Source organism: Parambassis ranga, chromosome 12 (genome assembly GCF_900634625.1).
Source record: "Parambassis ranga chromosome 12, fParRan2.1, whole genome shotgun sequence".
Lineage (NCBI taxonomy): Eukaryota > Metazoa > Chordata > Actinopteri > Ambassidae > Parambassis > Parambassis ranga.
Genome location: NC_041032.1, coordinates 3,046,129 through 3,067,204, shown reverse-complemented (window position 1 = coordinate 3,067,204; position 21,076 = coordinate 3,046,129). Strand labels below are relative to the sequence as shown.

At 40.2% G+C, this 21,076-nt stretch overlaps 2 protein-coding genes across 7 annotated transcripts in view; both read right to left on the bottom strand.

The window, feature by feature from the left end:
* The window catches only part of tjp2a (tight junction protein 2a (zona occludens 2)), a 25,057-nt gene extending 14,677 nt beyond the window's left edge, over positions 1-10,380 (bottom strand). For 2 of the 4 annotated variants that reach the window (XM_028417105.1, XM_028417108.1), the window contains exon 1: positions 1,559-1,819. In XM_028417105.1, the coding sequence (XP_028272906.1) occupies positions 1,559-1,618 (60 nt within the window). In that variant the 5' untranslated portion in view covers positions 1,619-1,819. Of the gene's footprint in view, positions 1-1,558; positions 1,820-2,273; positions 2,356-3,283; positions 3,414-10,222 lie in introns of those variants that run through there. The other 2 variants (XM_028417106.1, XM_028417107.1) reach the window with 2 other exon arrangements.
* The window catches only part of pip5k1ba (phosphatidylinositol-4-phosphate 5-kinase, type I, beta a), a 24,040-nt gene extending 2,964 nt beyond the window's left edge, over positions 1-21,076 (bottom strand). Inside the window, exons 1-15 of one of the 3 annotated variants that reach the window (XR_003671427.1) lie at positions 20,949-21,076; positions 17,889-18,117; positions 17,219-17,349; positions 17,027-17,144; positions 16,770-16,922; positions 16,339-16,635; positions 15,276-15,460; positions 15,042-15,122; positions 14,647-14,695; positions 14,449-14,533; positions 14,227-14,367; positions 14,061-14,151; positions 13,875-13,971; positions 13,095-13,153; positions 12,062-12,387 (exon numbers count right to left, since the gene is read on the bottom strand). Coding sequence is in view for 2 of the 3 variants with exons in the window: in XM_028417110.1 (XP_028272911.1) it covers positions 12,354-12,387; positions 13,095-13,153; positions 13,875-13,971; positions 14,061-14,151; positions 14,227-14,367; positions 14,449-14,533; positions 14,647-14,695; positions 15,042-15,122; positions 15,276-15,460; positions 16,339-16,635; positions 16,770-16,922; positions 17,027-17,144; positions 17,219-17,349; positions 17,889-17,951 (1,584 nt within the window). In the remaining variant the exon portion in view is untranslated. Of the gene's footprint in view, positions 1-11,547; positions 12,388-13,094; positions 13,154-13,874; positions 13,972-14,060; positions 14,152-14,226; positions 14,368-14,448; positions 14,534-14,646; positions 14,696-15,041; positions 15,123-15,275; positions 15,461-16,338; positions 16,636-16,769; positions 16,923-17,026; positions 17,145-17,218; positions 17,350-17,888; positions 18,118-20,948 lie in introns of those variants that run through there. The other 2 variants (XM_028417110.1, XM_028417111.1) reach the window with 2 other exon arrangements.

Genomic DNA, 21,076 nt, shown 5'->3' with positions numbered 1-21,076 from the left:
GAAGTACTAATACACAAAAGGATTTTTAGTTTTTGAAATACCCTCTGAAATGCCCATCTGGAATATTCTTCTCAAGTTAGAGTTGGTGTGCAAGGACAGAGGCAGAGGACATGTATTCAGCCTCAAGCTAAGAAAATATTTTGTATCAATGAAAGAAGGACACAAGCATCCCTTTGCACCACAAAGGCCAAAAACCATCAGCAGAAAATAACCCTGCTGTGTGTGAGAAAGGAAACTTTAGTAGCTCAGGAATGCAGATAAGTGCCTCAGAAGTAACCATTAAAATGCTCTGGGCAAGGCCAGAGTGGTTTTAATCGTACTGTCTTCTTGTCCTACGCGATATGATTGTGATGGCTCCTTGCAGCCTGGCCTGCTGGATAAGTCGTAGTCTCCTGAGTGCTGCTCATTACATAACAAAACAAACACATTTGCACTAATGAGGAGGGAGGTTGAAATACTGGGTCATGCACACAGGACGTGAGTCGGAAAACAAATTATTTACAGAGATGACGGTACACAAAAAAAAACATAAAATCGTGGACAAAACGACAAGCTAAACTGAAAAAAAGTCTTTACGTAGTATGCAAATTTAAATGGCATTTAATATTGTAGTTAGATGGATCCATTTTGTAAATCTTTTCACAACCATGTGATATTAACTCTTTGTTCCTTCACATTTTAAAAGACAAACAACATAAGTAAGCCTGCTAGTGTCATTTAGAATGGCCTCATTAAGCTACAAAAGATCTTAATCCCCAGCATGTAGAGGAGAGAGGAAAATTACTCAGTATTTACTTTGTCATCTGATCTCCTCCCAAATTCCTTGTAATCAGACAATCTCAACACTGTGATAACAAGTTACTGACAAAGACATGACATCCCTCTGACCGACAAAACCTGCAAATGTAACATCGTTCTTTGTATACAATGAATCTGCTTAAAAAACAGTGTGTAACTTTTACGAGCTTGACCTCTGACATATTGTTTCTGTTCTTGTTTGGCTGGAAAAGAGAAAGATGAGGCGAGTCTGCCCCCTACTGGCAACGCAACTACATTACCACATAGGCCAGAATAAAGAATGCCACATTAGCAGGCCTTCATTTAAGTACACGTACAATTAAAGGGACTTTTTAATGATCTATGATGTAATGTGGCGTCACCCATTATGTCGAGATGTCATTAAGGAAAGAGATAAATACAAATTCGCTCCCTAATGAAAGAAAACGAGGAGATGAGATAAGAGAAGAGATAAATATCGCACACACCACACTGCAAATGAGATTATAGCCGAATATAGAGAGTTAATAGATCCGTTATAATATATCTTAGATTTTTGAGTGTGTTACGATGTATATTTAGAACTTTCAGTGTGTTTTTTGATAATATAGCGGGCGGGGAAAACAACAGGTGCAGCAGGATGCAACAGGCTTCAACAAGGATTCATGGAAACTTTTCGCCAATTACATACACACAACAAAATATCACCGCGATAAAACAATTCAACATGTCGCCCTCAACATATCTTAGGACTTTAAATGAAGGTATATAAAGGACTTACGGTGAAATACTGAGTTGCATATCTGCTCAGGGAGAGCAGCCCCCCTCCGTTCACTGGCATCACGCACTTTGAACTGTTCGGGACTGGTACTGACCAAACCAGGGCTGAAGTACGACCGGAAACAAATAACTACTCAAAAATAAGACGGAATTAAGAACCTCAACCGTAAAAGTCTTTCTACTTCACTTCAAAGGACGCACTTTACTCACAAATGACATTAAGATCAGACATCGACGCCAAAAATGAGCGCCGAGTCCTCCTAGCTTGGTTCAGATTATACCAAATAAGACGGCAGGGGGGTTTATGAGACACAAACGCTGATGGATGAAGGTTAACTCGAACAACGTGTTATAACTGCAGCCCCACTCAATTCAAAAGATGTTTTATTAATTTAACAGTAGTAACAATCCACTGATAACAATGTACACGCAGAGTGTACAGTGGGATTACAACTGTGAAACCCTGCGGGATGGATCCGTCCAGAATTCCCATTGATTTTTCGGCAGCCTGCTGGGAGCCTCCCAGACAAACACAATGAGGACTTACACCACCAAACTCCAGCAATGATTGGTAAACCGATAAAAACATTTAAAGCGGATGAATGTAAGTTTTTATTTAATTAAATAAAACTAAAGAATATAACTAACTCCCAAATGCAGAAACGGTGTTAATTCAGTGTGTACAAGCTATTAAAAACACCTGTAAGGACACCTACCCCACAAAAGTTGAGACTCTAACATTAACAGAGGTATGTTGATCCAGACCAACCTCCTGTAATTCACACAGTGCAATGTGAACCATGTAGGGCTCCTCCTCCTATCCTTTAGCCTCTGAAGCAAAATCTAAAGCGCTTGTGTGCAGCCGCCCCTCAATAACCTATTGTTTTCTTTATTTACCATTTATGTATGTGATTTCCTGTCCTCGTCAGGCAAATCAAAGGTTAAAAACACCAGCTAACTTTCAAAAAGTCCAGAAACCTCTAACACTACATGACATTTGTCCTTTTAATTTGCATAATTTTTGACATATTATAGAACTACTTGCTGCTTTCTGAATTCCAGAGCAGCAACACTATAATAAATAATGACAATACATTTTCAGAGAAATTGAGGTCAATCCTGTTAAATCACCACATTTGTACTTCTACTAAAATATGCCAAACAGACCTTAAAATAGGCCATCCTAATGCAAAACAGCTTTGCTGGCCTGAATACTTTGCGAGACCAAGTCATTAGAACAATGAAGCTTCCGGGACGTGACATGTCTATGTAGTTAATCATCATCCTGAATGCAGGAGGGGTCACTGCAGCTTATTTGGATTCAAATAAGGGAAAAGGAAACACGAATGGGGAAACAGTGAGTCACTCAGTTTCTTATCTTAGGAACATCAGTGCGCCAGAGCAGAAGCAGCCATGTTTGCAGTTTACGAACTATTTTTAGACAAAGTGCATGCGTGCATTCTCACATCATCAGTCATGGAATAATGAAGGCGTTTCATTACGACTGGAATTAACAAAGGGAGACACAATGCTGTGATGTTGCAGCAATAACTTTTAAAATGACAACATCACCGGACAGATAATAACAGCTAGTTGAGACCGACGCTCATGGATTCAAAACTATAAATAGTTCAGTAAGACAAACACTCAAGCTAACCTCTACGTGCTCAAAACAGTTGAAGTGTTTATGCAGACAGAGTTTTAAAAAAGTCAAGGCCAAACATACCATCATGATAGCAGAGTAGCTGCGTGAAGAGAGCCGCCGGAGGTACAAGTACTGGGCTTCTCTGGACCAGCAGAACTTACGGCCGGACTTGAGCAGGTCAGTGCTGAGCTGGTCAGAGCCAGGCTGGTCCCTGTGTACATCAGAGATAGTCCTTATTAATGGTTATACCAACAGAAACATTCAAAAGTTTAATACAAAAAAAAATCTTAGCAGCTACATTTTCTACATATACCATAATGTGACTCTCAAATATTAATTTGTAGAATGAAATATTTAAAGGGCACGTGTCAGAAAAGCATGTTGTCAAAGTGAAGAGATGCTTTGAGACTACAAAATCTGTGGAGTGTGAAACACATTCACCAAGCAGAGAGGCTCTGTTTTTACCAGCTTTGAAAATTAATTAGCAGACACTTTCAACTTGAGTTGTGGTATCACTGCACACTGGAAACACCTTTTGTTGACATTTTATATTGTAAACTTTGACGTATTTCTAGTAACAATATGCACTTTCATCCTGAAATGCAAAAAGCGCACACTGAGGAAATATAAACTAAATATTTCATAGGAGAAACCGTAGAGCTATAAATGTCTTGCTCATATTCACCTCAGTTGACCACATAGATACTACTGACTATTATAATACGTTAATCTGCAGCCTCACTTAAAGAGCAGCATCTCTGACCTAAACATGTCTGAACACGTGGTGACGTGTATGTTCTCTCCCAAGCTGAAATGGCTTTTTTTTTTCCAGTGAGTCAGAAGTGAAATGTTCCCACTAGATAAAGGAATATCATGCAGCGCTGTGCCGACAGCAAAGAAAGCCAATCGCCTCTGCATGACACAACCTGCTGCCATATACGCTTTAAGCACACGCTACTATGATTCTGAGAAAACACGGGGAAGGGCTTGGTATCTCTAGAAAAACCTGGAGTATCGCTGATGTGCCCTCACTGACATGCTGCTATACTCTAACTATGTAGCTTCTTTACATACAAAACTTTAAGCTATAACAACTTTGGGCTGCTTTTATTGTGAAGGACAAATGGAAAACACAATGCACCTCATCTGAATTAGCTTAGATGATGAATGATCATAACCTTTGTCACTATTGTTGACAATATTTGTTTTGTGTCTCCCCTGCCTCTTAGCATGTGCTCAGTTGTAACACTACATTACATTATTCAAATCACTAGTTTCCAGTGGGACTAAGTGTGTTTAAACTCATAAATCAGATTATCTTCAACTTAACTCTGCCTCCTGACAGGGCAATAGGGTAGATTAGAAAAAGGGATGCATCTGTGATATAAGTATGGGATAATGTGCCACAAGCCAATCATTATAACAAATTTAACCCTAACAGCTTGACGCATGTCCTTTTAAGCCTATTGGGTAAAATTCACTATCATGAATAGCTCAGTGCACATCATTCCACTTATTACACAACAACTTCACAAAATAATATGAAAAACTAATGAGGATAAGTGGCTACATGTCAGAACTGAGACTGAGCATACAATAAAGAGGAGCATTCAATGGAGGCTCTGTTAGAAGTAAAGATTGTGTGTTCAAGACAATTTAACTGAAAGACTGCATGAGCAAAACACACTGCTGTGATTGTTTGGGCCAGCATTACAATAAATATACTTCTACAGATGAAAAAAAAAGCTCAGGGGCACATCTGAATACCATTAGTAAACAGTTCATCACAGTATACACGCATTTAAGTTAAACCTCTAGCAAAATAAGGAGAAAGTGAAGAAGTATTCTCTGTTCAGACCTAAAAATGTAAATTCTTCTTGGAAATTCTTTATGCTGTCCTCACTGGGCTATGCTAAACGAGATTATATAGTTCATAAGAACTCGTGACTTGCACATCTATGAAGGTACTATACTGACATTTGATAATGTCTGGAACTGAAGTACCAGTTTAATAACAAAACATGCAGAGCTGGTTTTATACACCGCACTGCTCCACTGGAAACAATTCAGTTCCGTGTGCACTGTTTTTTTACGCAGGATGGCCTGTGCTTATTAACATATCAAATGGCAAAAAAGGGAAATGCTTTCCACAGTGTACAAACTCCTGCTGCTTTGTCAGTGCGGTTTGATTCATTCAGTCTGATCCATGCACTTGGCTTTGTTGTCCTTTAATCTGTTGTTGCATAAGGCATACAGATGTTTCACAACAAAGGGCCTTTTAAGAAATGATGGGCTTCTCCGCACGAAAACATTAGAGGGCTTTTAATTTGAAACAGTTGGGGGAAGTGTTGAATTTGTATTACCAGCGTAATGCAGAAGCTTTGATGAGGCAACGGATCAAAAGCAGGCTTTGTGCTAAATTATTCTGCATATATTGGACAGCATGTCCCCAGACCCGTCACACAAAGAAAATATTTACCACATTATGAAATGACAAATACAACAAAGGTAAATGTTGTCCTTGTACTATTATAATAAACATGGGGTTGTAATTATTATCGCATGCTGTTTTATGTAATACTATACATGTAAATGGGATTGTACTGTGTAAAAAGAGGTTTTTATGCATACTTTGAATCCATTCTTTCAAAAAGAAAGATGCAGCTGTTTGAGGCACCGACATTTAGAAATAGATGTAACAGGCAGTATAATCCAAACAAACAGTGCACTAGAGCTGTAGATCTAGTTTTCACAGATTAATTAATCGTGACTAAAAATAAAACGCAAGTAGCACTGTCTGAGTAGGGTTTGCGTGTAAAAGGTGATCGAACTCACCCCGGGGGTCTCCACAGTTTCCTGCCGGGTGGCAGAAGCTCCCGTTTGTTCAGGGGTACGATCCCCATCGCTGCCTGCATGATTGTGATGAACTTCTTAAACTTCATCTTCTAACTCTCCTTCAACAGCCTCACACAGTCCTCATCGCTCTGACTGCTGCTACATTTCTAGCTGCCATCCTCTCACAAAGTGCAACACCGGAAGAAAACACAGTATCTCCATACGTCTACCCATTTCATTCAGCAACATCCACGCTGAAGACTCTGTTCTTGTGCTTCAGTGGATGAGCTTCTCCATGACAACGAGCTGCAGATTTAGCACCCAGAGCAAATGAGGTCCCTTGTGGCGTGGTTACTACAAGTCCTGTTCCTGACCACAGACTCCGACAGATGTCCTTTTGGCTTTTCGGAGCGAGGAAGGATAAAAAAAGAAAACAAACGGCCACGTTCCTGCCAGGCGGTGGGCTGGCCGAGAGGGGATGACAGCACGTCACTCTTACGTAATTCTGGAGCTTCGCTGGATATTACACTAATGAAAATGCAGCCTCTGACGCCGCCACCACCACCACTGCTACTGATGTCGCTGCTGCAGCTGCAGCCGCTGGGATAATTGTGGTACTAAGCCCTGACAGATCATGTATGCTCCCCGCCCCCTTCTCCTATAATCCCCCCCCCCATCCAAGCTTAGTCTTCTCGCCATGTACACCCAGGCAGACCCATCTACCTCAGCCTCACTTCCTCATACAGCCCTCGTCCAGAACATATATATAAAGACTATTAATAGCAATACTACATCTAACCACCTTTAAGCTGTAGTAAATTTAGACACACAGATTTGATTATCAAACACAGCTTCAGAAGAATTCCCTGCCCCCCCCACACACACACACACCATACTACAGATCTGTTCAAATGCTGTTTGCAAATAATGTACAAAAAACATTATTTGTATTTTCCATCATTATTTGATTTTTGTCATTACTTTACTTCCATCTCCTTTTCCCTGATGAGTATATTCCTCCACTCCCATCCCCATGTAAACCCCGCATGTGCATGCTGCACAGATTAAATGTCTGTATCTTGTCGTCCCTGAGTCACCAGATGACAGCGGGATGCCATACCCTGAGTGGTTTGAAATAAATAAATAATCTTTGTGGCCTCTTGATGAGTCGCCAGCCAATGTGAACTCCGGACAGGATTTATATTCAGGCAGCTTGTATGTCTGGATTACTGCTCTGGATGGTCGTGCCATGAGAGCTGCTGCAGATTTCACTGAGTAGTAGAAATCCCTCAGCACTACAAGGGGGTGGGGGCCGAAAAATGCCAGGAGCACGGCGGGGGAGATGCAAAAATAACAGCGTTCTATTTTTACTATCAACAGCACGACAAAGGGGGAGGAAGAAAAAGATGAAGAGGTTTCTTTTTTTTTCCCCCCTCATATTTGTCAGGCGAACCCAGATTAAGAGTGTTGTCTGGGCTGCGAGAGCAAACTATTAAGCTGTGAAAAATTCACACAGTAGCATGAAATCCACAGGCGGTTTTATCATAATCCAACACCTTACAGTAATCTCACAGAGAACACTCATCCAACCGAAACTGCATCCAGATCTAAGGCTGTGCATGCGTGTAAATGTGGAGGTTTGCAAACAACACACTGACCAAAATGCACAACAACACACAGATACAGTTATCACACCTGTGCAAACCTGTTGCTGAATCAGTATGTCTAAGAAAACACAAGGTGGTTTTATGGCAGGTTATGTGTGCTGGACATGTCTTGGCCAGATCTACTCACTTCCTACATTCTTGGCCAGTTGCCTAGCAACCCAATAGCGACGTAAATGCTTTGGGCATTCTGTCAATCAACCAAAATTTTAAAGTTATATATCTATAGCTACTTCCTGTTTAAGAACTGATGCAACAAAGACAGTATCTTCAGCTTTTTGGCTTTTAACCATATTTTTATAGATTAACTATGTTATCCGTTTAAAACATGACACAACACGGCTCTGTGCACAGAGTGCACAGTTCACCGACCAACATGTTTAATATTTAGTGTGTAGATACATTAAAGAATATTTTATGTGAGGTACTGTGGCTTACATGTCATAGGATTATTTTATTACTCATTTACTACTGATTCATGGTTGCCATTTAAATCATCATTATTTACTTTGTCATCCAGTCAAATCTTTTGGATCTGTAACACATCTCAGCTGTACTGAGCATGTGAAGTCATCAAACATGCAGGACGGGGCTTTTACTTTTTAAAAAGGCTCAGATAATTAATTATGAAAGAAGAGGGATGGTGACTCACTCTTCCGGCTAATTCCTTTGTCGCTGCATGTTTTCACTATTTAATGAACGCTCAAAATGCTTTCTATTTTTCCCCTTCTTTTTTCCACGGGGTGAGCAAATGTGGCTGCAGTTATTTGGTCTTCTTAATGCTTTTACATAAGCAGTTTGTTTCTCTGCCCCTTGTCATTATTCCACGTGTAGCACTGTAGAGCTGCATTACCAAGGCCCAGGGCCATTATGCAACGTCCATATGCAATGCACGAGCCAGATGGAGGGACACATGCCACTCACAAATCTGTAACGAGTGTGTTGAGAGAAAGAGAATGGGACCGACAGAGAAGAGAATCAGTGTGCACATGTCCTCCACAGGTATAATCTGGAACATCAGAGAACAGGAATTGACCTGGAGGGCAAAAAATTCAAAGCACTAGCAGAACAACAACAAAATGTTCAATTCATCTGGAGCCACAGTCTCTACTGCAGCATTAACAATGAACAGTCTGTGTGTTCCTCATTCCTGAGCGACAAAGTGGGACTGCAGGGCTTATTTATACAGCACCACATCACAACGGCTTTTTACTTTATAGCACACCAGTCCAGTTTCACTAAGGCAGCCGATGAATTTTGCTATTAGAGAAGTCAATATGTCAGCTTAAAAACAGACCTACTGTTGTTCCAAATTAGGGTTTAATGACGTGCAGCAGATTTTACAGTATGCAGTTACACACAGCTAATAAATGAGTGCACATCAAAATCCTCCTAAAACCTAGCTAATACCAGCATGTAGTATGTCCTAATCTGAAAAATGCAACATAATCAAAAAAGGTCAATCAAAGCGCAATATGACTTTCACTGACACACAGCAAATCACAGTCGAAACATTAGTGAAATAGAAGCGTGCATGTCAACTAACTGCCTGTCACGCACTGCTGGAACAGAAAGAAATGGAATTTGTGGAAGATATTAGAAGGCGTTACTATAATAAGGCAGCCAGTGAACACCATCGACTACGTATGCATGTATCTTTGTCTATTGCATTAAAAAGCCAGCTGCTTGTTAATCTTAATGACTTTTTGTATAATAATAATAATGTGTCATGTCACAAAAGGAATTCTAATAAAAACTGCAGCTTCTTCTTTGCCCAAATATGTGATACCTCTAGTTATTACAGTCGAATACAACACTGACCATGAAGGTATGAAGAGTATGATCAGTTTTGAAAAGGTGTGTCAAAGGTGTGTCAAAGACCTTATATATATCATTAGAGGACAGCTTGATGCTATGCATTGAGATTTAAATGCAGTTGAATCAACAACAACAAGTGTTACATCGACTCTTGGAATTCAAATGTCATAAAGTGCATTACATTACATTACTGATAGATTACCCACTTCAGTAAAGGTTCTTTATATAATGTTTGGCTTGTTACAATAACTTACACACACTGACACTTTCCTGAGCTACAATTTATTAGCTAAAATACAGTAATATAGCATTTTAGCTAATAGTAGCTTGCGTGATTCCACCTGTTAAGAACACACAAGTTACTTCCTGTCTCTTTGTTAACCCGAGCTGTCTGTCGTGTACTCACAGTAGTACAATGCATTAGAACACACACACAGACACACACGCATACACACCAAGAGCTACACATAGGTCTTAACACAAAGTAGGTCACGGAGCTTTTTTTGCTAACACAAAACTCACATTAAATAAAACAAAACATTCACTGTTGCCTTAAATTCAACGTAAATCTACTGTATGTCGTCAAACTGACTCCTAGCCCTCCACTAGGCCTACCTACCTCTGACACGGCAGTGAGCGCAACGAAACACGGTGAAAACATGTCGACATTCCGGGTCGAACGATGTAAAAACAACATACTCACCAGGTAAAAGTGCGCAGGTGTCCTTCCTGTTTGATATCCGAAGCAGACTAATCCAAAAAAAGAGAGGTAGTAGGTGAGAGGAAGACAACCGAGGAAGACGAGGACTTCGATGGGACAAATGTTGACGGTGAGGCCCCAGTAATGTGACTTCCTGGTTCTCTCAGGTATGTGGGCGTGGCCTATGCGCTGCAGGTGTGCTGTGTGTGGAAGGCTGCAGCTCTGCTGTAGTTTCAGTCATCGCTCCCTCTGGGTGCGGTAGTGGAGTCACTCGAGTGAGTCACATCCTGTAATCTAAATATGATATTATGACTCAGTGAGCGAAATAAATAGCCTTTTAACTGTACTAGTAAATTAAATGAAATTAAATTAAGAATCATTAAATAATTATTTTTTTAATTGATTTTAAAAAGTGGGTCATATTAGGTCTTTCATAAATAGTTTCACTGTTTTATGTCCAAAGCAAACAATTATCAAAATTAATAAAAATTAAACTTTTCTAACAAAGTTAGATTTTACTTTATTGTGAAATAATTTCCCCAAAATATATTCAAATAGGCAAAAACCCCTCATAGAATGTAAAATGTAATTGGCTCTGTATAACATTGTGTTCATAAAATATTGTTAATTGTGAAACACACTGCATATTTGATGAATTATCAAAAACTAGTTCCTTTCTGTGTGACATGAAAATGTAAGTCATGGAATTAATGTAATCTTCTAAGCTACCAACCACTATTAATCAGAGCGATAGCACTTCATCCATTTACTAGCGACACCATCTGTTCCTGCATCATTGTCCCTACCCATGCAGAATACAGTACCTGTGTGGTATAAATGTTACTGGTGTGACTGGTTTAACCCGTTCAGGATAAGACCCTCAGGCATGTCTGAGTAAATGGTTCTCTGAGTAAACATAAAAGCTGTTAAGATTTGTTGTCATTATGGTAAACACTGATCCAGACCAGAGAGGTAAGCAAACACCTGTAGACACAATGTGGACCACATCTTACTGCTGATTTGTTAATTACAACTTGCTAATCTGTTATTAATAAAACAAAAAGAAAACACTTTCTCAAGGGCCCATTTATTCTAAAAGCATGAATGTATTTCTTTTATAATCAAACAGAATTATTCATTGTCACATTTACGCTGCATTTTTCATTTTTTTATAAACACAATAAATTCTCAAAAATAATACAAGGATCCATAGAATAACATTAAATAATAATTTATTTTCCAAATAAAAGTTCAATGTATTGCTATAATACAATTTTAGGCCTAAATCACATAAAGACATTGATTTTAAACCCTTTAAGGCACACACACAAATATGTTTACATTGCAATTTGTAACTGTCATATATTTCATTACACCCTATATAGATAAAAACAACAACAAAAGTTGGTCTAATGTACGTACATACATGAACCAAAGTAGAAAAGATTGTCCTCTATGCTTCTTGTTCTAAAATTGCCACTAATATTATTCATATCATGGTAATGTGAGAAATGTTGATCTGGTACAAGACAAGAAAATATATTATTATAATACGATAACACGACTAAGAGCTAATGCTACAGGCACTGCAGTGCAGGAAGTGCTCATTTTGTATTAGCATGCTAGCATTTGTAAAATTAACATTGAAAAAAAAAACACAGATAAGACTAACATGACCGTGAAATCCTGAAATCCTGAAATCCTGAAAAACCTGAAAAGAAAATATGCCTAAGGTATAACAGCCATGTAAATACACAATTAAAACCTGCTCTTTGAACATAGCTCTAAACACAGGTATTTGAAATACAAGCAATCGACTAACTCCCTCAGGGATCTGGTCACTGAGACATTTTTTACGAAAAATATTCACTAGCAGCAAAGAGGAAGCAGCTTCATAGTGTTTGGCTTTAAAATGGCACAGTGGTTCAGTGATCTTATTACACATAAACACACCATCTGTTGATAATTATAATAATGATAATAATCCATTGAGTTGACGTGTAGATTCTGACTCAGAAATTTAAAGTCAAAGTGGCGCGGAGTGATGCTCAGAGTGGAGGAATTGAGTCACTGTAGTTTGTGTGCTCTTGTGAGGTCCTGCCATGAGCTTGTGGTGGAGGGTCAAAGGTCAGAATTACAGATGGCTGGAAAGGACTCGTTTCTTCTCACTAGAAAACAAATAATAGATTAATATTTTTTTTTTTAAAATAGCTTGTCCTAAAGAACTGTTTTGTTTTGGGCTCAGGTACCTGTTTTTTTTGGTAAATTGTCTCCCCCTAGTGCCCAACACAGTACACTGTATTTGGTGGTTAAAGGTTAAAAACAGCTAGGAACATGGAGCACACCTACATAATATAATTATTCGATCCCCACTGTGTGTGTGTCAGAGGCTGTGAGATGAGACTCAGACTCAGACTTGTGCAGGATTCTCGTTGGGCCCAAACAGAACTGCTTAATGTGGGCTGAGGAACAGCTCCATATAAGCCTGAATGAGGATTTTACAGTTATGTAAGAGTGGTTAAAAAAAAAAAGGAATTCGTGGAGGTTTCTCAGCCTGACACAAACATTAAGGACTGAGGGAGGAGTGCAGGGATTAGCTGAGTCATACAGCATGGATGTCACAGGATGCCAAAAGGGCAACAGGACAACAGGACCACCACCAAAGAAGAAAGTTCCAAGAAGATGAGATGAATTGCACACAAGTGATAAGTATATACTGTTTGTTTAGGTGCTGCTGTGTTATATATATCAGAAGTAGATCAGCACAAATTATTAGATGAATACAGTATATATATTATATATATATATTTACTGTATATATAAAGTCTTGTCAGAAGAAGATTGGCACAAATTAATAGAATAATTTGCTGCTTACAGTTTACGGATGCTTGGATGCAAACTCCAGCTGGGTCGCCTGGGTGAGACTGTGTGATGCTGCAAATGTAGAGACACCCAGTGACCCCTGAGTTCAACGAGAAAGACGCTCCCAAAATACACCAAAACAGCAGGTATCATGGCTGAACTGTACGCCTCCGCCATGGTAATTAGAATACAGCTGTCATATTACAGCAGGAACATGACAGCGCCGGGTAGGCTGGTATATTAAACACCCTGACCCTGTCTTCATCTAAGACACTACTCCATTGCTGTCTGCTAATTTTGACCATTCTTGGTATTTCATATTGTGCACTGCATGTTATGATCCTTGTTAGTGTGAACGTATGCATGTAAGGCTAAGTTCTCTGCATGATGCTAAGGCGTTAGCTGTAGCGTGATATTCAAAGCACGATGGGGGAAGCAAACAAGCAGAATTTAATACCTATTTGTTTATATATGAATGAAAGGTGTGTTTGAGTGAAATGTGAATCAGCTGGGACTCTGGCAGCAAGCACACACCTAAAATGGATGCAAATAAATGCAAAGTCAATTCAAAGGGGGTGTCTCTGTCGTGACTTAGGACTATATTATAACAAAGACTAAATTCAAGTCAACATTTAGATATGTTTGTATCAAATTAGGACCAGTGTCATATGATATATTAATAGAATATAACTGAAGAAGAGAGTCAGCAGAGGTCAGGTTGTTGGGTGGTGCGGCTGTTTATAGTGTTTTTCCGTGGGTTTTTGGGAGGCAAATTATATAAAATAAAACATACCAAATAGACGTCCAGCTCCGATTCTGACATGCTTCTGCTGAGACAAGGCAGCGGATCGTCCAGAGCGATTGTTGAACTTGAGGCTCTTCTATCTTCACTGCAACACACACACACACACAGAAGTAAAGATTCAGTTTATGGGAAAAAAAGACATTCTAAAAACCAAGATGGTTGACAGCTGCACACCTGCTTTCAAGGTCCTCTTCACTGTGTTTAGCAGAAGCAAACGAAACAGTTGATCTTGGCAGAAGATCTGGTCTTTTGGAGGAACTGTAAACTGTTGTAACAACAACAAAATTATTTAGTGAATTTATGCAAAAGCCAGAACTTGGGAATATCATGTCGAGCTTACAGTTTCCATCCAGGTTTTCCATGCTTTGAGCCTTCTTCTCCTCCTCCTTCTTTTCCTTCTGTGGAGACAGAATCTCCTGGGAGGCCGACTTCGCTACATGAAGTGAACTCCTCTTCCTCTTTGAAGACATTCCTCGTAAAGCTGAAACATACACACATGGAAGCATTAGCATAAAAGCTTGATACAGGACACAGAAGCCGTGTTGGACACCATGTGACTTACGATGAATCTTTTTGAATACCGTGGTGCCCATGAATTTCAGAAACCTATCCGCGTAAAAACTGGGCCGGTGGACTGACACTGTGTCCTGAAAAAAAAATAAAAAAATAAAAAAAGAGGTGAGATTCACACACACACAACAAAAGACACACACACACACACACACACAACAAAAAACTGCAACAAAGTCATATTACACACCCCGTCATGTACAAGAGCCTTCCAGGAGTGTTCTACTTTTTTGATGAACCTGAAAATGAAAGTGACAAATCCACATCACTCACAGATAATATCATTTATATAAATAATAATTAATACATTTCAAATGTCATTAAAAAGACACTAACGTTTTTGTACAGCTATCTTTGTGAAAACCAGCTTGAGCATAAGACCATTCAAGCAAGTGGGGACATTTTGGTCTGCCCTGAATTTTTACAGTGGGATTAAGATATGAGGATTAAGGCTTGGTTTTTTGGGTGAAGGTAAGAATTAGGTTGGGGTTAGGATTTGGTTAAAGGGACTTTAGTTGTGATGGTTAAGAGTTAGAGGAAGGGGCAAGTGGGATGTGGCTATATCAATGAATGGTGAGATCTCACCTGTAAGACTGAAGGATGTCAATGATTCCTAAAAAGATTAGCAGGTTCTCATCTTTATGTTTGGCTGGAATTCCACCCAATCTGAAAAACAAATCCCACAAATTTTAGAAAAACTTTGCTCATAACACTTAACCTCACATGAAAAAGTGATGGTCTTCTATGTAAATACACTCTAATATGAAACCAAGCTGTGACATTTTCTCTGTTTACACAAAGGAAATTGTGTTTGCTCACGTGTCATCATCAGCAACTGGTTCAGGGTCCTTCACATTCCCCTGGATGGACTCGAGTGCAGTAGAGTAGAGGACTTTCTGTCCTTTCCTGCTGTCCAGTCTGCTTCCTCTGTTCAGCGGCCTTCTATCCAAAACATGAATCCCCAACAAAAGGCTGTAGTCCATGATCTTAAAGCTCTCCAAGACCTGGTGAGAGACAGAAACTGAACATAAGGGACTAGATTTGGGAGGTAACTCACCTTTAAGATGAGATGTGAGCCAAGGGAAACAGCTGTAAGCTATTATAAGGTTCATTCGTAGTGGATCACCAAAGTAGCCAACTAATCAGGACATGAGCACCATCAAGCGTGTCCCACCATTAGAGTGTGTTATTGGATATGTAAACCACTTGATGTGTAAATAGACCTTTAAGGTACGCAATCAGGTCTTAGTGAATAAGGTCAAACCTGGATCTGGAAACTAAAAGTACAGCACAACACAAATGTTAATCTGTCTGACCGAAACACTGATGTCATAAAGAGGTCCATAAAGAGGTTCCATAAAGAGGAACAAAGAGGTCCTTCACATACACGGTGTTACCTAAGGGACAAACTGAGGTCACATACAGCTTCTTACAACCAGTTAGTGCAGCAGAGACCAGCTGCTCCGCCTGATCCTGAGTCAGGTGCTCTGCTCGGCTGGCCGTTAATCCTTCGTCAAGCGACCACTGTTGTTTCGCACTAATGGAATAACAGGCAGGCACTAATGAGGTCACCAAAACAGCCAGAGGCAGAGTGAGCGGGGCACACAGTGCGTGTGCCGGCCTGTGATGGTTGCGTAATGTTATCAAAGTGGGGGGAAAACACTCAGAATACGGTAATTGAACAACCAAGCTATTACTATCAAAAGTGAATATCTTTGGGTTTTGCCCCTCAGCTTCATCCTGCAGCCTGGACAGGGTGCCATGGATCATCATGGCACCCATCTTTAGACTGTGGGAAGAGGACGGAGAAAACCAGAACCCATCTGGCTGTGTGGCAACCTTTGCACCAGTGTGCACCTCTAACACCTCTGTGTAAGCGTACCCGGCAGTCCCTCTGGAGGGTCTTCATCATGGCGTTGTAGGTCTCAGGGTCAAAGTGGAGGCCCTCGTGCATCTCTTGGAAGTCCAGATCTTTAAACGTGGGTGAGGACTTGACACGCTCCTTGCGTGAGGCACGGCGTTTATAGGAGGAACCTTTCAGGTCGTATTTGTAGTGCATCTTCATTGCACGTGGCAGCACGTTGTTCATGACGACCACACGGACGGTGACGCCGCTGCACTGGATGCAGTAAAGGCCGTAAAACTTCGGCAGCAAAGTCCTCGGGTTCTGATTCAGATTCTACACAATGACAAAGACAAAGGATCGTTCAGGTTTTACTACTGAGTTACCATAGTGACAGGTAGTGATGCTAATTGATGAAGACCACAGTATTGTGTGTAAAGGCAGTGAGATTATTTGTTTGAGCAGCTCACCATGTAGTACCCAGGAAGCAGCTTCTGCAGGAACTCTGCTTCTTTGTGCTGCACCGTTTTGATGATGAACTCATCGTCACTGGTGAGGTAGAACCAGGAACTGCTGGCGCCAGGGTTGGACAGCTCTATCAGAGGCTCGTTGCAGATGGAGTACTGAAATTCAGAATGACGCAAGGGAATCAGCGTAATAAGAGTTTGCAATCAAACCAGAGGAAAGTTACACCACTCTCTGGTGAATCTAAACGACAAAGTCTCACCAGGTAGTCGTCCGGTTTGATGCCGAAGAGCTCTCGGAAGTAACGAAAAGCCAGAGGGGCGTAGGTTTTGAGACGGAAATCTGGGTAGTGATGTGCTGGAGTCAGGTTGCTCCCTTCACTGGAACACACACACAAATTGTGTTCATGTCCAAGATTACAACACAAAGAGATGTAATCCTGTTTGGTGTTTACCTGGGCAGGAAGACGCTCTCAACGACAGAGAAGTCCTGCATGAGAACATCTCTGTCTGGTTTGGAGCTGAGGTTTCCCACAGCATAACCGATGCCTAGCTGGATGGCTCCTTTCAGCGCAGCAGGTGTCGGCTTATTAGAAAAAGAAACAAACAATTCATTTTTAACTTATTCAATTCAATTCTCTTGAAAAAAATATGCCTGTTCAAAAGGAATTGTAAACAATTTCCTTATTCCAACTCTTAGCATTGTGAGACATTTCCTGCATCTGTTATGCAATTACCATGTTACCATTTATAGCTAGCCGTCAACATTATTAACATGTTTATTTATTAAGTGAACATTTATGATCCACATGAGGAAATCATAAAAAAATCATGAGGCGACATAAAATCTAGTCATCAATATGAGATTTTTCTTAGAAACAAAAGATAAAGATATAGATGCTTTAGTCTTTGTTGACTATTTGACAAAAAACTTAAACATATTCACAAATAAATACATGGAAAATGAAAGTGCTATGTAATTTTAGTTATAAAATACCTATTGATATATTAATTATTAACTTATACTAAATATAATTGATCATAGATTAAAAACTTATCGGCACTATTGGCATTAGTGGATGCATATTTTTCCTCTCCGTGTTTAAAAATAATGACGCGGCCTACCTTTTTGTGATCCTTTGAGGCTGTGGTTCCTCTTCCCATACTGTCGGTTGTGGCTGTTGTCATCTTTTGTATAGAGAGAAGTTAATCAGAGGGAACCTCAGCTGTCCTTCCTCCAAATTTGAGACTCTTTGAGTTCCTTGTTTTTATTTTTTATTTATTTTTTTCTAATGAACCGACACAATGACTTCACTGGCCGTCACAGAAGTTCCATCTTCCCGGTACGCTGCTCCTGTAGATAAGGTAAAAAAAACAACAGTGAGTTACAAAGTGTGCGCCATTTACATTGATGTCAATGCAAAGCACATGCTAGCTAGTACAGAACTGGATGTCTACGCTATGAATCCATCCTTGTTCAGGTTGAATTAGTATTTCCCCCTTTTTTTTACAGCAACTTCTTCTACTTTATTCAGTCCATGTGTTTCCTATGACTTACGGTCAAGGCAGTCCTTCCTGTCTGAGGAACTGTGAGGTTCTGAGGGGGCCCTTTGGTGTTTTTGTGAGCCTTTAAGTCCAGAATCCCTCACAACAACCCTTGATCCTAATTAAGAAGGCTTGAAAACCCATTACATACCAAATCCTCCTGTTTTATAACTGTGCTGAAATTGCTTTGCTCACACATGAGACTCAACCTCCCCCAGACAAAAAGGCCATTACCAAAACTAAACCATACACAAAGTGTGTTGTGCATGCACCAAACAAATCCACCACATTATATGAAATTTAACAATAAATCACATACCATTTAAAATTACTGTATTGTGCCAGAAATTGCATCAGCTGCATTTGTTTATTAACATTAAAAAAACTATATTTTCAGCACGAAAACATCCAGTGCAGATCCTGCAGATAAGCCCCTGTTTATTTTAAGTACTGCTTCAGGATGTGGTATTGTGGCCTGAGACTACAGGAAAACGAAAGTGTTTGGTGAGGGGTCGTGATGACGAAAAAGCTTTTGTTTTTTTCAAGGATCTGCATAGTTGTTGAAGAAATTAAGAGATTTGCTAAAGATTAGTTGTTCTCAAAGTGTGATGTAATGGATGAAGCAGTGAAGGTGGGGTGGGAGGGGGAGGTTAAAGCAGGTGCACAGGACTAATAAAGGATGTTACAATCAAACCCTTTTGTTTCACACATATTTCTCTGATATTTCTGGAATTTTAAGTCAACTGGACCGAACAAGTTTCTGATTCTCCAGGTAAAAAAAACAGAAACCCATCCTTCCTTGGGAGGCAAACAAGAATATGATGACAGTGAAAACCAACTACACTTCTCAAAAAATAAAGGGAACACTCAAATAACACATCCTAAATCTTAATGAATGAAATGTTCCAGTTGAAATTAACAAAATAACATAAAAATGATCAATGTAAATCTGAATTATTATCCCATGGAGGTCTGGATTTGGAACCATACTCAAAATGAAAGTGGAAAATTACAGGCTGATCCAACTTAAGTGGAAATTCCAGTTTAAGCAGAAACATGCATATTAGTGTCCTGCTGGAGGTCATGTTGCAGGGCTCTGGCAGTGCTCCTCCTGCTCCTCCTTGCACAAAGGAGGAGGTAGCGGTCCTGCTGCTGGGTTGTTGCCCTCCTACGGCCCCCTCCACGTCTCCTTGTGCCGGCCTGTCTCCTGGTATCTCCTCCATGCTCTGGACACTGTGCTGACAGACACAGCAAACCTTCTTGCCACAGCTCGCGTTGATGTTCCATCCTGGATGAGCTGCACTACCTGAGCAGCTTGTGTGGGTTGTAGACACCGCCTCATGCTACCTCTAGGGCTGAGAGCACTGACAAAATGCAAAAGTGACCAAACATCAGGCAGAAAGGATGAGAACAGAGAAATGGTCTGTGGTCAGCACCTGCAGAACCTCTCCTTTATAGGGCTGTCTTGATAACTGCCTCTCATTTCCACCTGTTGTCTGTTCCATTTGCACAACAGCAGCTGAAACTGATTCACAATCAGTGTTGATCCTAACTGGACAGGCTGATTTCACAGAAGTGGGACTGACTTGGAGCTACATTGTGTTCTTTAAGTGTTCCCTTTATTTTTTTGAGCAGTTTAATTATCACTACTGCAGGAAATCTGTAGGTTACTGAGGGCACGTAGCTCTTACATAATGTGAAATTGTGTTAGTACTATTGAAATTTCATTCATTTTGTAACCACTTCTGGTATAACTTCTTCTTGCAATATCTCTTGTTGTCCTAAGTGAGAGGTTCACCACTTCAGCTGTATTTATATGTACCAAAATGCTTTATGGTGTTAGAGAAGCAGCTGTTGCTGCACATCAATCTGGAAAATTCTTATAAATCCATTTCAAACTTGATCAACTTCAACTTCAACTTCAAATTTGAAGTTCAACGTTCTACAGAGAGAAAGATTATTCACAAGCGCTACATGTCAGAGCCTGCAGACCTCACTGAGCATGCTCAGTGTTAATGTGACAGCACAGTTAGAAGAAGACTGAACAAGTACAGTGTGTTTGAAGGGTTACCAGGAGAAAGAACCTTCTGTCTAAAAAACACATGGAAGCAGGACTGAGGTTCACAAACCTGCATCTGAACAAAGAACAACACTTGTGGAACAATGTCCTATGGACACATGAGACCAAAGTGGAGCTGTTTGGTCCTAACACAACAGCCAATTTAAAGAAGGGGAACTAACCACCGAAGTGACCATAAATATACACTTCTATAAAGAGGAGAGGAAATAAAGTAGTCCTTATCTTTAGTTCAACACTATCACTATAGTCCTAGTCCATCCTAGCTTTGCATACAGTTTTTCCCACATGCAGCACAAGCCTATACATATTTAAAGCTGCACACGCACACTGCAGCTCTTTTGCATGCAGGTAAACTTTGACAACCTTTTCCCATTTTACTGGAAACATGTTTCATTTTCTGACTGAAGGGAAGTAGAGCAGATTTCCTCTTGATACCATCATCAGCAGGCCTTCTGCTCACAAACGGCCGCCTCACACTGCTTTTATAACTCATGATAAGTCATAAAAACAGGACGGCTGAGAGTATGACACTAACAGGACGGATAGTGACAGACTCTTACCTTAACAAGCATGGTGTGGTGTGAACACTGTGGTCGATGCAGGTCAGTGAAACACCAACGACGTGCGGTATGAAGTCAGCCTGACAGACGGAGGTGAAATGAGAAGCACAGAGCTGCAGCGACTGGAG